Below are 15,535 nucleotides of genomic sequence, written 5' to 3' on the forward strand. Positions count from 1 at the left end.
CTCAACTATTGTTCTGACGTTTCACATTTTTAAAATAAAGTGGTGATCCTAACTGACCTAAAACAGGGAATTTGTACTAGGATTAAATGTCAGGAATTGTGAAAAACTGAGTTTGTATTTGGCTAAGGTGTATGTAAACTTCCGACTTCAACTGTACGTTCTCACATACACTCACGTTCAAATGTTTTGGCTCACTTAGAAATGTCCTTGTTTTTGAAAGAAAAGCACATTTTCTTTCCATTAAAATAACACCAAATTGATCAGAAATACAGTGTAGACATTGTTAATGTTGTAAATGACTATTGTAGCTGGAAACAGCAGACTTTTAATGGAATATCTACAGTACATAGGCATACAGAGGCCCACTATCATCAACCATCACTCCTGTGTTCCAATGGCACAATGTGTTAGCTAATCCAAGATTATCATTTTAAAAGGCTAATTGATCATTAATAAAACCCTTTTGCAATTATGTTAGCACAGCAGAAAAATGTTGTTCTGATTAAAGAAGCAATACAACTGGCCTTCTTTAGACTAGTTGAGTATCTGGAGCATCAGAATTTGTGGGTTCGATTACAGGCTCAAAATGGCCAGAAACAAAGCACTTTCTTCTGAAACTCGTCAGTTTATTCTTGTTCTGAGAAATGAAGGCTATTTCATATGAGAAATTGCGAAGAAACTGAAGATCTGGTACAACGCTGTGTACTGCTTCCTTCACAGAACAGTGCAAATTGGCTCTAACCAGAATAGAAAGAGGAGTGGGAGGCCCCGGTGCACAACTGAGCAAGAGGACAAGTATATTAGAGTGTCTAGTTTGAGAAACAGACACCTCACATGTCCTAACGTCAGATTTGAATGGAGAAAGCTGATCCGAGAGAAGCGCTGCTTTTATTTCGATCATGAACAAATGGTCTAACTACGCACTTACTCAATGTTCCCTCTACGTACTTGTTTGGGAAACACTTAAAAAGTTTGCTGGTAAATAACATGGCAAATGGTATGATCATTGTAAAGCTTAAGTTCCTGCATCACATCCGGCCATGATTGGGAATCCCACAATTGGCCCAGCTTCGTCCGGGTTTGGCAGTAAATACGAAATTGTTCTTAAATTAATTGCCTAGTTAAATAAAGGTTAAACAAACTAAAAAAAATGATAAGTCATATCGGAACTGGGAAACAAGACCCTGGTCCTCCAGCTCTAGACTATGGCTGAATGGATTTGAAACAAGACCCTGGTCATCCAGCTCTAGACTGTGACTTTATGGATTGTAAACAAGACCCTGGTCATCCAGCTCTAGACTGTGGCTGAATGGATTGGAAACAAGGCCCTTGTCATCCATTTCTAGACTGTGACTGAATGGATTGGAAACAAGACCCTGGTCATCCATTTCTAGACTGTGACTGAATGGATTGGAAACAAGACCCTGGGCATCCATTTCTAGACTGTGACTGAATGGATTGGAAACAAGACCCTGGTCATCCAGCTCTAGACTGTGGCTGAATGGATTAGAAACAAGGCCCTGGTCATCCATTTCTAGACTGTGACTGAATGGATTGGAAACAAGGCCCTGGTCATCCATTTCTAGACTGTGACTGAATGGATTGGAAACAAGGCCCTGGTCATCCATTTCTAGACTGTGACTGAATGGATTGGAAACAAGACCCCGGTCATCCAGGTCTAGAATGTTGATGAATGGTTTCAAAACAAGGCCCTGGTCATCCAGTTCTAGAATGTTTATGAATGGTTTCCAAACAAGGCCCTGGTTATCCAGTTCTAGAATGTTGATGAATGGTTTTGAAACAAGGTCCTGGTTATCCAGTTCTAGAATGTTGATGAATGGTTTCGAAACAAGGCCCTGGTCATCCAGTTCTAGAATGTTGATGAATGGTTTCGAAACAAGGCCCTGGCCATCCAGTTCTAGAATATGGCTGAATGGATTGTAAAACAAGGCAAGATTTATCCAGTTCTTGACTGTGACTGAATGGATTAGAAACAATGCCCTGGTTATCCAGGTCTAGATTTTGGCTGAATTGATTGTAAACAAGACCCTGGTCATCAGTTCTAGAATATGGCTGAATGGATTAGATACAAGGCCCTGGTCATCCAGTTCTAGACTGTGCTGATTGGATTAGATGGACTTGTCTGTTTTTTTATAATAAAAAAAAAAAAGTGAAAAAAAAGGCTTTTGTATAACAATAAAAAAATATATAGATATTTAATAACCACACCACGCATTTACCCGTAGATAAACAAAAATAAAATAAATGTTCACCAAGGTGATAGTAATACATTAATTAAATCTTCAGTTAATTCATGACCTTTATTACTCCTCATCTATATGTGTGTCTTACCTGGGGGGCAGGTAGCGTGGCAGCCCTCGATACAGGTGAATGGACAGGGGAGGGGCTGTGAGTGCTGACAGGTGATTGGACAGGCAGAGCCACATGTGTTGTACCTCCACTGGCATAGCTCCCCCAAACCCTCCGCTGCAGTGTTCAGCTCCTCGCAGCTCAGCGCTAACACACACACACACACACACACACACACACAATACATGAAACAACTTTATTTGAAGACGGAAGGCTATAGAAAGTGGCCGTCTTTGAATACCTGTACTTGCGTTTTTTGGGAGAAATGTAGTATGTTTTAAATGTAGTATGTTTTAAATGTAGTTTGTTTTAAATGTAGTTTGTTTTAAATGTAGAATGTTCTACCCAATTTCGTGATATCCAATTGGTAGCTACAGTCTTGTCTCATCGCTGCAACTCAGGTACGGACTCGGGAGAGGCGAAGTTCGAGAGCAGTGCGTCCCCCGAAACACAACCCAACTAAGCCGCACTGCTTCTTGACACAATGCCCACTGAACCCGGAAGCCAGCCATACCAATGTGTCGAAGGAAAAACCGTGCACCTGGTGCCCTTGTCAGCGTGCACTGCGCCCGGCCCACCACAAGAGGCGCTAGTGTGCGATGGGACCACCGCCTTAGACCACTGCGCCACTCAGGAGGCCAAATGTAGTACGTTTTAATTGTAGTATGTTTTAAATGTGGTATGTTTTAAATATAGTATATTTTAAATGTAGTATGCTTTAAATGTAGTATGTTTTAAATGTAGTATTTTTCGAGACCCACTTGTGTTTGACAGCTGATAATTACTGTAGGGGTGAATGAATTGTGGGAATCAACCCAATTAAGGATTAGATGAAACATTCTCAGTAGTATGAGCCTCACTGCAGTCCTGTACCTTCTGAATAGTATGTAGTATGCATTTTAAGTAGGTTGTTGGCAAGCCAGATTTCGGACACGATCAATGATTCCGCCAGTTTTCAGTGAGTAACTATAGTATCCATGCTGTGTGGGTGTGACCTGTGACTTACGGCACAGCTCATTAGACCTCCAGCTGACAGCCACGCCCATCTCGGAGCAGGCCTGGGAGTATGCAGCGATGATATCACAGAAACACATACAGTCTCCGACGGACGGACAAGAGCACGCCGCCTCCACACACATCTCTACATAGGGCTCTGGGTCCACCTACACACACACACGCACACACACACACACACACACACACACACACACACACACACACACACACACACACACACACACACACACACACACACACACAAGTGCACAAAGTGTAATATATAGTGGTTAGTACAGGTTGTAAGAGTGTTATGTATTGTTTTTACAGGTTATAAGAGTGTTTTGTAGTGTTGATTACAGGTTACAAAAGTGTTTTGTAGTGTTTATTACAGGCTATGAGTGTTATGTAGTGTTTATTACAGGTTATTAATGTTATGTAGTGTTTATTACAAGATATAAGAGTGATATGTAGTGTTTAATATGGTTCTAAAAGTGTTTAGGGTTTTACAGGTTAAGAAAGAGAATTATATATGGTGTTTATTACAGGTTATGTAGTGTTTAATGCAGGTTATAAGAGTTTTATGTAGTGTTTATTACAGGTTATAAGAGCATTATGTGGTGTTTATTACAGGTTATAAAAGTGTTATATAGTGTTTATTACAGGTTATAAGAGTGCTGCAGTGTTTCTTACAGGTTATAGAGCATTAAATAGTGTGTCTGTTATACAGGTGACATAGTGTGTAGTTGTATTAGGCAGTGTTTATTGCAGGTTATTTGTAATAGTGTAGTGTTTATTACAGGTTTATTATATGTTACAAAAGCGTTATGTTGCGTTTATTACTGGCTGTAAGCGTGTTTTTGTAGTGTTTATTACAGGTTATAAGAACGTTGTATAGTGTGTGTTATACAGGTAATATAGAGTAATGTAGTGTTCATTACAGGTTCTAATAGTGTTATGTAGTGTGTTTGTGACTCACCAGACTGTTGCAGGCTCTGAAGAGGGCACTGGTTAGAACACGACAGGATTGTTCCACAGTCACCAATCTCACTATGTTATCACTGCAGGGAGGGGGTAGCTACACACACACACACACACACACACACACACACACACACACACACACACACACACACACACACACACACACACACGCAGACACACACGCACACAAAGAGACAGACAGACAGACAGACAGACAGACAGACACAGAGACACACACACACACACACACACACACAGAGACACACACACACGTTGTTAAAGTTCTGAAGAAGTTGAACAGAAACACACATACTACAGACTGTCTCTGTGTGTGTGTGTGTGTGTGTGTGTGTGTGCGCGTGTGTGTTTGTGTGTACCTTTGTTGCATCGGCGCAGCTGGGTTTAACCTTCCAGGAGTTTCCAAAGTGGGTGGAGTCGACCTCCAGCTGGTTGTTGCTGCTTAGAAGGTCGTTGTTCATGTTTCCATCATAGTTGCCACACAGACCACACACACGCTCCTACACACACACACACACACACACACACACACACACACACACACACACACACACACACACACACAGAAACAAATACACAGAATCATGAAGAAAGTTATGAAGTGCAGTGTAGTAGTAGTATAATCGTAGTAATATGGTAGAATAGTAGCAGTCTAGTAGTATACTAGCATATTAGTGTAGTAGTAGTATAGTAGTGGTATATTGTATATTTGTCTAGTAGTATAGCAGTAGTATATTTGTGTAATAGTAGTACTGTAGTAGTATAGTAACATATTAGTATAGCAGTAGTATATTTGTGTCACAGTAGTATAGCAGTAGAATATTTGTACACTAGTTGTATAGTAGTAGTATATGTGTGAAGTAGTAGTATAATGGTAGTATATTATATTAGTATATTAGTGTTGTGGTAGTATAGTAGCAGTAGACATAGTATGGTAGTAGTAGTAGAGTAGTGTACTTGTATAGCAGCACATTAGTGTAGTAGTGGTATTGTAGTAGTAGTATAGTGGTAGTAAATTAGTAGTGTAGTAGTATAGTGGTAGTAAATTAGTAGTGTAGTGTAGTAGTATAGTGGTAGTAAATTAGTAGTGTAGTGCAGTAGTATAGTGGTAGTATAGTAGTAGTGTAGTGTAGTAGTATAGTGGTAGTAAGTTAGTTGTATAGTGTAGTAGTATAGTGTAGTATAGTAGTAGTGTAGTAGTATGGTGGTAGTATAGTAGTAGTGGTGTAGTAGTAGTGTAGTAGTCCTCCAGCATATTAGTATAGTAGTAGTAGTAGCGGTATTAGTGCAGTAGTAGTAGCAGTAGGAGTAGATAATGAATATTATTAGTAGTTTAGTAATATTAGTGGTATTAGAGCAGTAGTAGGAGGAGTAGATAATAATAATAATTATTAGTTTAGTAATAGTAGTAGTAATATTAGTGGTATTAGAGCAGTAGTAGTTTAGTAATGGTAGTATAGTAGTAGTAGTAGTAGTAGTGGTATTAGAGCAGTAGTAGTTTAGTAATGGTAGCATAGCAGTAGTAGTAGTAGCAGTGGTATTAGAGCAGTAGTAGTGGTGTAGTAGAAGTAATTGTGTAGTAGTAGTATAACAATACAGTAGTAGTATTGTAGTAGTATAGTAGTAGTAGTATAGTAGTGCAAGTATAAAAGTACATTAATAGTGTAGTATTATTATAGTAGCAGTATTACCCTGTACTGTGAGGAGATGTGTACCAGCAGGCGGGTCCCCAGGTCCCAGCTGATAGAGATGTGTTTCCCCAGCAGCAGGATGAAGAACTGACCAGAACGAATGATCTCCACCTCAACACCCTTCATCACTGGCTTCTTCATCCTCACCTGGAGAAGAGGGGGGGGGGGGGGGTTAAGTGTGTGTGTGTGTGTGTGTGTGTGTGTGTGTGTGTGTGTGTGTGTGTGTGTGTGTGTGTGTGTGTGTGTGTGTGTGTGTGTGTGTGTGTGTGTGTGTGTGTGTGTGTGTGTGTGTGTGTGTGTGTGACCTGTCCATGCTCCATAGTTATGAGTCCACCCTGGTAGTAGACTGTAACAGCTTTAGCACAGCGATGACCTACGACCCCACAGGCCTCATTCTCCACAAGCACCCTGAATGACCCCTCGTCTCCTCCACACTGGTCCTGGAGAAATAGAGGGAGGGGAGACGTAGAGAGAGAGAGAGTGGGAGGTGGTGGGAGGGAGAGAGATGAAATTATAAAAAATACAGACCACAAATTTCAATTGGCTATGCTTAAATTCATTAACATCATCCTTAGCTCTGGCATCTTCCCCAATATTTGGAACCATGGACTGATCACCCCGATCCACAAAAGTAGAGACAAATTTCACCCCAATATGCGTCAACAGCAACCTTGGGAAAATCCTCTGCATTATCATTAACAGCAGACTTGTACATTTCCTCAGTGAAAACAATGTACTGAGCAAATGTCAAATTGGCTTTTTACCAAATTACCATACGACAGGTCACGTGTTCGCTCTCTATTTACAAACATACAAACCAAAACAAAGGCAAAGTCTTCTCATGATTTGTTGATTTCAAAGAGCTTTTGACTCAATTTGGCATGAGGGTCTACTGTACAAATTGATGGAAAGTGGTGTTGGGGGGAAAAACATAAGACATAATAAAATCCATGTACACAAACAACAAGTGTTCTTAAAGTGGGCAAAAAACACACACATTTCTTTCCACAGGGTCGTGGGGTGAGACAGGGATGCAGCTTAAGCCCCACTTTTCACACCCTGGCCATGGAGAGGGTTTTATTCTTGGTTAGGCCAGGGTGTGACTAGTGTGGGCATTCTAGTATCTTTAGTTCTATGTTTTCTATTTCTTTGTGCTGTCTATCGTTGTCTCTGATTGAGAATCATACTTAGGTAGCTTTATCACACCTGTGTTATGTGGGTAGTTGTTTTCTGTTTAATGTTTCTGCACCTGACAGAACTGTTCGTTGATGTTTTTGCTCTTTGTTATTTTGTTCTAGTGTTCAGATTTTAATAAACATCATGGACACGTACCACGCTGCGCTTTGGTCCACTCCCTCTTCTTCAGACGAGCGTTACACCACTGTCATTGACATAAAGTTGAAGTCGGAAGTTTACATACACCTTAGCCAAATACATTTATTTAGTTTTTCACAATTCCTGACATTTAATCCAAGTAAAAATTCCCTGTTTTAGGTCAGTTAGGATCACCACTTTATTTTAAGAATATGAGTTGTCAGAATATTTCAGCTATTTCAGCTTTAATATCTTTCATCACTTTCATAATATCTTTCATCACATAACCAGTGGGTCAGAAGTTTACATACACTCAATTATTATTTGGTAGCATTGCCTTTAAATCGTCTAACTTTTTCAGTTCTGCCCACAAATTTTCTATGGGATTGAGGTCAGGGCTTTGTGATGGCCATACCAATACCTTGACTTTGTTGTCCTTAAGCAATTTTGCCATAACTTTGGAAGTATGTTTGAGTTCATTGTCCATTTGGAAGGCCCATTTGGGACCAAGCTTTAACTTCCTGACTGATGTCTTGAGATGCTGATTCAATATATCCACATAATTTTCCTCCTCATGATGCCATCTATTTTGTGAAGTGCACCAGTCCCTCCTGCAGAAAAGCACCCCCACAACATGATGCTGCCACCCCCATGCTTCACTGTTGGGATGGTGTTCTTCGTTTTGCAAGCCTCCCCCTTTTTCCTCCAAACATAACGATGGTCATTATGACCAAACAGTTCTATTTTTGTTTCATCAGACCAGAGGATATTACTCCAAAAAAGTACGATCTTTGTCCCCATTGTGCAGTTGCAAACCGTAGTCGGAAATGTTTATGTCGGTTTTGGAGCAGTGGCTTCTGCGTTGCTGAGAGGACTTTCAGGTTATGTCGATATAGGACTCATTTTACTGTGGATTTAGATACTTTTGTACCTGTTTTCTCCAGCATCTTCACAAGGTCCTTTGCTGTTGTTCTGGGATTGATTTGAACCTTTCGCACCAAAGTATGTTCATCTCTAGGAGACAGAACAAGTCTCCATCCTGAGCGGTGTGACGGCTGCGTGATCCCATGGTGTTTATACTTGCGTTGTCACACCCTGACCATAGTTTACTTTGTATATTTCTATGTTTTGGTTGGTCAGGGTGTGAGCTGAGTGGGCATTCTATGTTTCATTGTCTAGTTTGTCTATTTCTATGTCTGGCCTGATATGGTTCTCAATCAGAGGCAGGTGTTAGTCATTGTCTCTGATTGGGAACCATATTTAGGTAGCCTGGGTTTCACTGTGTGTTTGTGGGTGATTGTTCCTGTCTCTGTGTTTTCACCAGATAGGGCTGTTTCGGTTTTCGTTACATTCTTTGTTTTGTAGTGTTTGTATCGATTCGTGTTTTACGTTTGTTTATTAAACATGGATCGCAATCTACACGCCGCATTTTGGTCCGACTCTCCTTCACATACAGAAAACCGTGACATGCGTACTATTGTTGCAACCCATATTTATATATATATACAGTGTTGTAACAAATGGTTAAAGTACTCAAGGGAAAATAAATAAGCATAAATATGGGTTGCAACAATAGTAAGTATATACATATCATATGACATTTGTAATGTCTTTATTGTTTTGAAACTTCTGTATGTGTAATGTTGACTGTTCATTTTTATTGTTTATTTCACTTTTGTATATTATCTACCTCACTTGCTTTGGCAATGTTAACACATGTTTCCCATGCCAATAAAGCCCCTTGAATTGAATTGAATTGAGATAGGTGGAGGGAGAGAGAAGTGGAGGGAGGGAGAGAGGGAGAGGAGAGAGCGAGAGAGGGAGAGAGAGAGAGATATGTGGAGGAAGAGAGATTGAGAGAGAAAGAGAGAGATTTGGAGAGAGAGAGGGAGGTGGAGAGAGAGAGGGGAGAGAGAGAGAGAGAGAGAGGTGGAGTGAGAGTGAGAGGTGGAGGGAGAGAGCGAGGTGGAGGGAGAGAGAGGGAGGTGGATTAAGAGAGAGAGGTGGAGGGAGAGAGAGAGGTGGAGGGAGAGTGCGAGGTGGAGGGAGAGAGAGGGAGGTGGAGGGAGTAAGAGAGAGGTGGAGGGAGAAAGAGAGAGGTGGAGGAAGAGAGAGTGAGGTGGAGGGAGAGAGAGAGGGAGGGAGGAGGAGGGATTGAGGTAGGTGGAGGGAAAAGGGAGAGATGGAGGGAGAGAGGGAGGAGGAGGGAAAAGGGAGAGGTGGAGGGAGAGAGGGAGGAGGAGGGATTGGAAGAGGTGGAGGGGGAGAGGGAGGAGGAGGGATTGAGATAGGTGGAGGGAGAGAGAGAGATGGAAGGAGAGAGAGGTGGAGGGAGAAAGAGAGAGATGAAGACTTGTTTACGTGTTGCTGTGCGTTTTGTTGCCAACCTTACTTTCCTACCTGACAACTTTACGTTTTTTACTTTTTAATTACCGTTTATATTTTGGGTTTTTCCCTCAATTTTTTTTTTCCATTCAACTTTTTCACTCCGGATGCTTTATCTGGACATGGTTCATCAGCACCTCCAACAGCCAAAGCTAAGTAGTAAAATTAACATGATGCCTTCTAATTGCAGTCGCTGTACTCATAATATACAGGAGAACGATCGCCTTAAGGCGAGGATAGCTGTGCTACAAGCCCAGCTTCTGACACAATCGTTAGGCAAGGGTAATTTCAGTGTAGGAAAGGATGAAACAGCGTCTGTGCCACCAGTAAGTTAGTACAGATAGTAACTTTAGTATAAATCCCCTCTCACGGTCCCTGCAGCCGGACAACTTTCTCACGGTTTCTGGAGGGAAATGCTGACAAATTGAAAACCCTAGTCATTACCCGCAGTATTAGACTTAAAATGAATCATCCAGCGATCATACATTGTTCACCAGGGGGTAGGGCTACCGACGTTAAGGCTAATCTGAAGATGGTGCTGGCTAAAGCTAAAACTGGCGAGTGTAGAGAGTATAGAGATATTGTTATCCACGTCGGCACCAACGATGTTAGGATGAAACAGTCAGAGATCACCAAGCGCAACATAGCTTCAGCGTGTAAATCAGCTAGAACGATGTGTCGGCATCGAGTAATTGTCTCTGGCCCCCACAACTCAATCGCTGGTTGAAAACTGTTTTCTGCCCATCCCAAAAGATAGCATTTGTAGATAATTGGTCCTCTTTCTGGGACTCACCCACAAACAGGACCAAGCCTGACCTGCTGAGGAGTGACGGACTCCATCCTAGCTGGAGGGGTGCTCTCATCGTATCTACCAACATAGACAGGGCTCTAACTCCTCTAGCTCCACAATGAAATAGGGTGCAGGCCAGGCAGCAGGCTGTTAGCCAGCCTGCCAGCATAGTGGAGTCTGCCACCAGCACAGTCAGCGTAGACAGCTCAGCTATCCCCATTGAGACCGTGTCTGTGCCTCGACCTAGGTTGGGCAAAACTAAACATGGCGGTGTTCGCCTTAGCAATCTCACAAGGATAAAGACCTCCTCCCTTCCTGTCATTATTGAAAGAGATCATGATACCTCACATCTCAAAATAGGGCTACTTACAGTGCCTTGCGAAAGTATTCGGCCCCCTTGAACTTTGCGACCTTTTGCCACATTTCAGGCTTCAAACATAAAGATATAAAACTGTATTTTTTTGTGAAGAATCAACAACAAGTGGGACACAATCATGAAGTGGAACGACATTTATTGGATATTTCAAACTTTTTTAACAAATCAAAAACTGAAAAATTGGGCGTGCAAAATTATTCAGCCCCTTTACTTTCAGTGCAGCAAACTCTCTCCAGAAGTTCAGTGAGGATCTCTGAATGATCCAATGTTGACCTAAATGACTAATGATGATAAATACAATCCACCTGTGTGTAATCAAGTCTCCGTATAAATGCACCTGCACTGTGATAGTCTCAGAGGTCCGTTAAAAGCGCAGAGAGCATCATGAAGAACAAGGAACACACCAGGCAGGTCCGAGATACTGTTGTGAAGAAGTTTAAAGCCGGATTTGGATACAAAAAGATTTCCCAAGCTTTAAACATCCCAAGGAGCACTGTGCAAGCGATAATATTGAAATGGAAGGAGTATCAGACCACTGCAAATCTACCAAGACCTGTCCGTCCCTCTAAACTTTCAGCTCATACAAGGAGAAGACTGATCAGAGATGCAGCCAAGAGGCCCATGATCACTCTGGATGAACTGCAGAGATCTACAGCTGAGGTGGGAGACTCTGTCCATAGGACAACAATCAGTCGTATATTGCACAAATCTGGCCTTTATGGAAGAGTGGCAAGAAGAAAGCCATTTCTTAAAGATATCCATAAAAAGTGTTGTTTAAAGTTTGCCACAAGCCACCTGGGAGACACACCAAACATGTGGAAGAAGGTGCTCTGGTCAGATGAAACCAAAATTGAACTTTTTGGCAACAATGCAAAACGTTATGTTTGGCGTAAAAGCAACACAGCTGAACACACACCATCCCCACTGTCAAACATGGTGGTGGCAGCATCATGGTTTGGGCCTGCTTTTCTTCAGCAGGGACAGGGAAGATGGTTAAAATTGATGGGAAGATGGATGGAGCCAAATACAGGACCATTCTGGAAGAAAACCTGATGTCTGCAAAAGAGCTGAGACTGGGACGGAGATTTGTCTTCCAACAAGACAATGATCCAAAACATAAAGCAAAATCTACAATGGAATGGTTCAATAATAAACATATCCAGGTGTTAGAATGGCCAAGTCAAAGTCCAGACCTGAATCCAATCGAGAATCTGTGGAAAGAACTGAAAACTGCTGTTCACAAATGCTCTCCATCCAACCTCACTGAGCTCGAGCTGTTTTGCAAGGAGGAATGGGAAAAAATGTCAGTCTCTCGATGTGCAAAACTTATAGAGACATACCCCAAGCGACTTACAGCTGTAATCGCAGCAAAAGGTGGCGCTACAAAGTATTAACTTAAGGGGGCTGAATCATTTTGCACGCCCAATTTTTCAGTTTTTGATTTGTTAAAAAAGTTTGAAATATCCAATAAATGTCGTTCCACTTCATGATTGTTTGAAGCCTGAAATGTGGCAAAAGGTCGCAAAGTTCAAGGGGGCCGAATACTTTCGCAAGGCACTGTAATGTTAGATCCCTTACTTCAAAGGCAATTATAGTCAATGAACTAATCACTGATCATAATCTTGATGTGATTGGCCTGACTGAAACATGGCTTAAGCCTGATGAATGTACTGTGTTAAATGAGGCCTCACCTCCTGGCTACACTAGTGACCATATCCCACCGTGCATCCCGCAAAGGCAGAGGTGTTGCTAACATTTACGATAGCAAATTTCAATTTACAAAAATAAAAAATTATGTTTTCGTCTTTTGAGCTTGTAGTCATGAAATCTTTGCAGCCTACTCAACCACTTTTTATAGCTACTGTTTACAGGCAGTAGTAGCCTGTATAGAGCGTTCCTCATTGAGTTCCCCGATTTCCTATCGGACCTTGTAGTCATAGCAGATAATATTAACATTTTTGGTGACTTAAATATTCACATGGAAAAGTCCACAGACACACTCCAAAAGGCTTTCGGAGCCATCATCGACTCAGTGGGTTTTGTCCAACATGTCTCTGGACCTACTCACTGTCACAGTCATACTCTGGACCTAGTTTTGTCCCATGGAATAAATGTTGTGGATCTTAATGTTTTTCCTCATAATCCTGGACTATTGGACCACCATTTTATTACGTTTGCAATTGCAACAAATAATCTGCTCAGACCCAACCAAGGAACATCAAAAGTCGTGCTATAAATTCAAAGACAACACAAAGATTCCTTGATGTCCTTCCAGACTCCCAAGGACGCCAGAGGACAAAAATCAGTTAACCACCTGACTGAGGAACTCAATTTAACCTTGCGCAATACCCTAGATGCAGTTGCACCCCTAAAAACAAAAAACATTTATCATAAGAAACTAGCTCCCTGGGATACAGAAAATACCCGAGCTCTAAAGTAAGCTTCCAGAAAATTGGAACGGAAATGGCGCCACACCAAACTGGAAGTCTTCTGACTAGCTTGGAAAGACAGTACCGTACAGTATCAAAGAGCCCTTACTGCTGCTCGATCATCCCATTTTTCCAACTTTAATTGAGGAAAATAAGAACAATCCGAAATTCCTTTTTGATACTGTCGCAAAGCTAACTAAAAAGAAGCATTCCCCAAGAGAGGATGGCTTTCACTTCAGCAGTAATAAATTCATGAACTTCTTTGAGGAAAAGATCATGACTATTAGAAAGCAAATTACGGACTCCTCTTTAAATCTGCGTATTCCTTCAAAGCTCAGTTGTCCTGAGTCTACACAACTCTGCCAGGACCTAGGATCAAGAGAGACACTGAAGTTTTTAAGTACTATATCTCTTGACACAATGATGAAAATAATAATGGCCTCTAAACCTTCAAGGTGCATGCTATGTTGAACATAATAAACGGCTCTCTATCCACCGGATGTGTACCAAACTCACTAAAAGTGGCAGTAATAAAGCCTCTCTTGAAAAAGCCAAATCCTGACCCAGAAAATATAAAAAACTATCGGCCTATATCGAATCTTCCATTCCTCTCAACATTTTTAGAAAAGGCTGTTGCTCAGTAACTCACTGCCTTCCTGAAGACAAACAATGTATACAAAATGCTTCAGTCTGGTTTTAGACCCCATCATAGCACTGAGACTGCACTTGTGAAGGTGGTAAATTACATTTTAATGGCATCAGACTGAGGGTCTGCATCTGTCCTCGTGCTCCTAGACTTTAGTGCTGCTTTTGATACCATCGATCACCACATTCTTTTGGAGAGATTGGAAACCCAAATTGGTCTACACGGACAAGTTCTGGCCTGGTTTAGATCTTATCTGTTGGAAAGATATCAGTTTGTCTCTGTGAATGGTTTGTCTATGACAAATCAACTGTAAATTTCGGTGTTCCTCAAGGTTCCGTTTTAGGACCACTATTGTTTTCACTATATATTTTACCTCTTGGGGATGTCATTCGAAACATAATGTTAACTTTCACTGCTATACAGATGACACACAGCTGTACATTTCAATGAAACATGGTGAAGCCCCAAAATTGCCCTCGCTAGAAGCATGTGTTTCAGACATAAGGAAGTGGATGGCTGCAAATGTTCTACTTTTAAACTCGGACAAAGCAGAGATGCTTGTTCTAGGTCCCAGGAAACAAAGAGATCTTCTGTTGAATCTGACAATTAATCTTAATGGTTGTACAGTCGTCTCAAATAAAACTGTGAAGGACCTCGGCGTTACTCTGGACCCTGATCTATCTTTTTTAAAATTATTTTATTTTTTTTATTTTACCTTTATTTAACCAGGTAGGCAAGTTGAGAACAAGTTCTCATTTACAATTGCGACCTGGCCAAGATAAAGCAAAGCAGTTCGACAGATACAACAACACAGAGTTACACATGGAGTAAAACAAACATACAGTCAATAATAAAGTATAAACAAGTCTATATACAATGTGAGCAAATGAGGTGAGAAGGGAGGTAAAGGCAAAAAAGGCCTTGGTGGCAAGGTAAATACAATATAGCAAGTAGAACACTGGAATGGTAGTTTTGCAATGGAAGAATGTGCAAAGTATAAATAAAAATAATGGGGTGCAAAGGAGCAAAATAAATAAATAAATAAAATACAGTTGGGAAAGAGGTAGTTGATAGGGCTAAATTATAGGTGGGCTATGTACAGGTGCAGTAATCTGTGAGCTGCTCTGACAGTTGGTGCTTAAAGCTAGTGAGGGAGATAAGTGTTTCCAGTTTCAGAGATTTTTGTAGTTTGTTCCAGTCATTGGCAGCAGAGAACTGGAAAGAGAGGCGGCCAAAGAAAGAATTGGTTTTGGGGGTGACTAGAGAGATATACCTGCTGGAGCGTGTGCTACAGGTGGGAGATGCTATGGTGATCAGCGAGCTGAGATAAGGGGGGACTTTACCTAGCAGGGTCTTGTAGATGACATGGAGCCAGTGGGTTTGGCGACGAGTATGAAGCGAGGGCCAGCCAACGAGAGCGTACAGGTCGCAATGGTGTGTAGTATATGGGGCTTTGGTGACAAAACGGATTGCACTGTGATAGACTGCATCCAATTTGTTGAGTAGGGTATTGGAGGCTATTTTGTAAATTACATC

At 41.4% G+C, this 15,535-nt stretch overlaps 2 protein-coding genes across 2 annotated transcripts in view; one reads left to right on the forward strand and one right to left on the reverse strand.

Annotated features, from left to right (window-relative positions):
* The window catches only part of LOC139376666 (mitochondrial glutamate carrier 1-like), a 273,532-nt gene that overhangs the window by 243,818 nt on the left and 14,179 nt on the right, over nucleotides 1–15,535 (forward strand). The window lies entirely within an intron of this gene.
* Nucleotides 1–15,535, reverse strand: part of LOC139376660 (von Willebrand factor) — a 228,581-nt gene that overhangs the window by 109,628 nt on the left and 103,418 nt on the right. Inside the window, exons 21-26 of the mRNA XM_071119496.1 lie at nucleotides 6,365–6,499; nucleotides 6,060–6,206; nucleotides 4,728–4,868; nucleotides 4,346–4,444; nucleotides 3,377–3,533; nucleotides 2,353–2,517 (exon numbers count right to left, since the gene is read on the reverse strand). Of these exons, the coding sequence (XP_070975597.1) occupies nucleotides 2,353–2,517; nucleotides 3,377–3,533; nucleotides 4,346–4,444; nucleotides 4,728–4,868; nucleotides 6,060–6,206; nucleotides 6,365–6,499 (844 nt within the window). The remainder of the gene's footprint in view (nucleotides 1–2,352; nucleotides 2,518–3,376; nucleotides 3,534–4,345; nucleotides 4,445–4,727; nucleotides 4,869–6,059; nucleotides 6,207–6,364; nucleotides 6,500–15,535) is intronic.

Source organism: Oncorhynchus clarkii, chromosome 2, assembly GCF_045791955.1.
Source record: "Oncorhynchus clarkii lewisi isolate Uvic-CL-2024 chromosome 2, UVic_Ocla_1.0, whole genome shotgun sequence".
Classification (NCBI taxonomy): domain Eukaryota; kingdom Metazoa; phylum Chordata; class Actinopteri; order Salmoniformes; family Salmonidae; genus Oncorhynchus; species Oncorhynchus clarkii.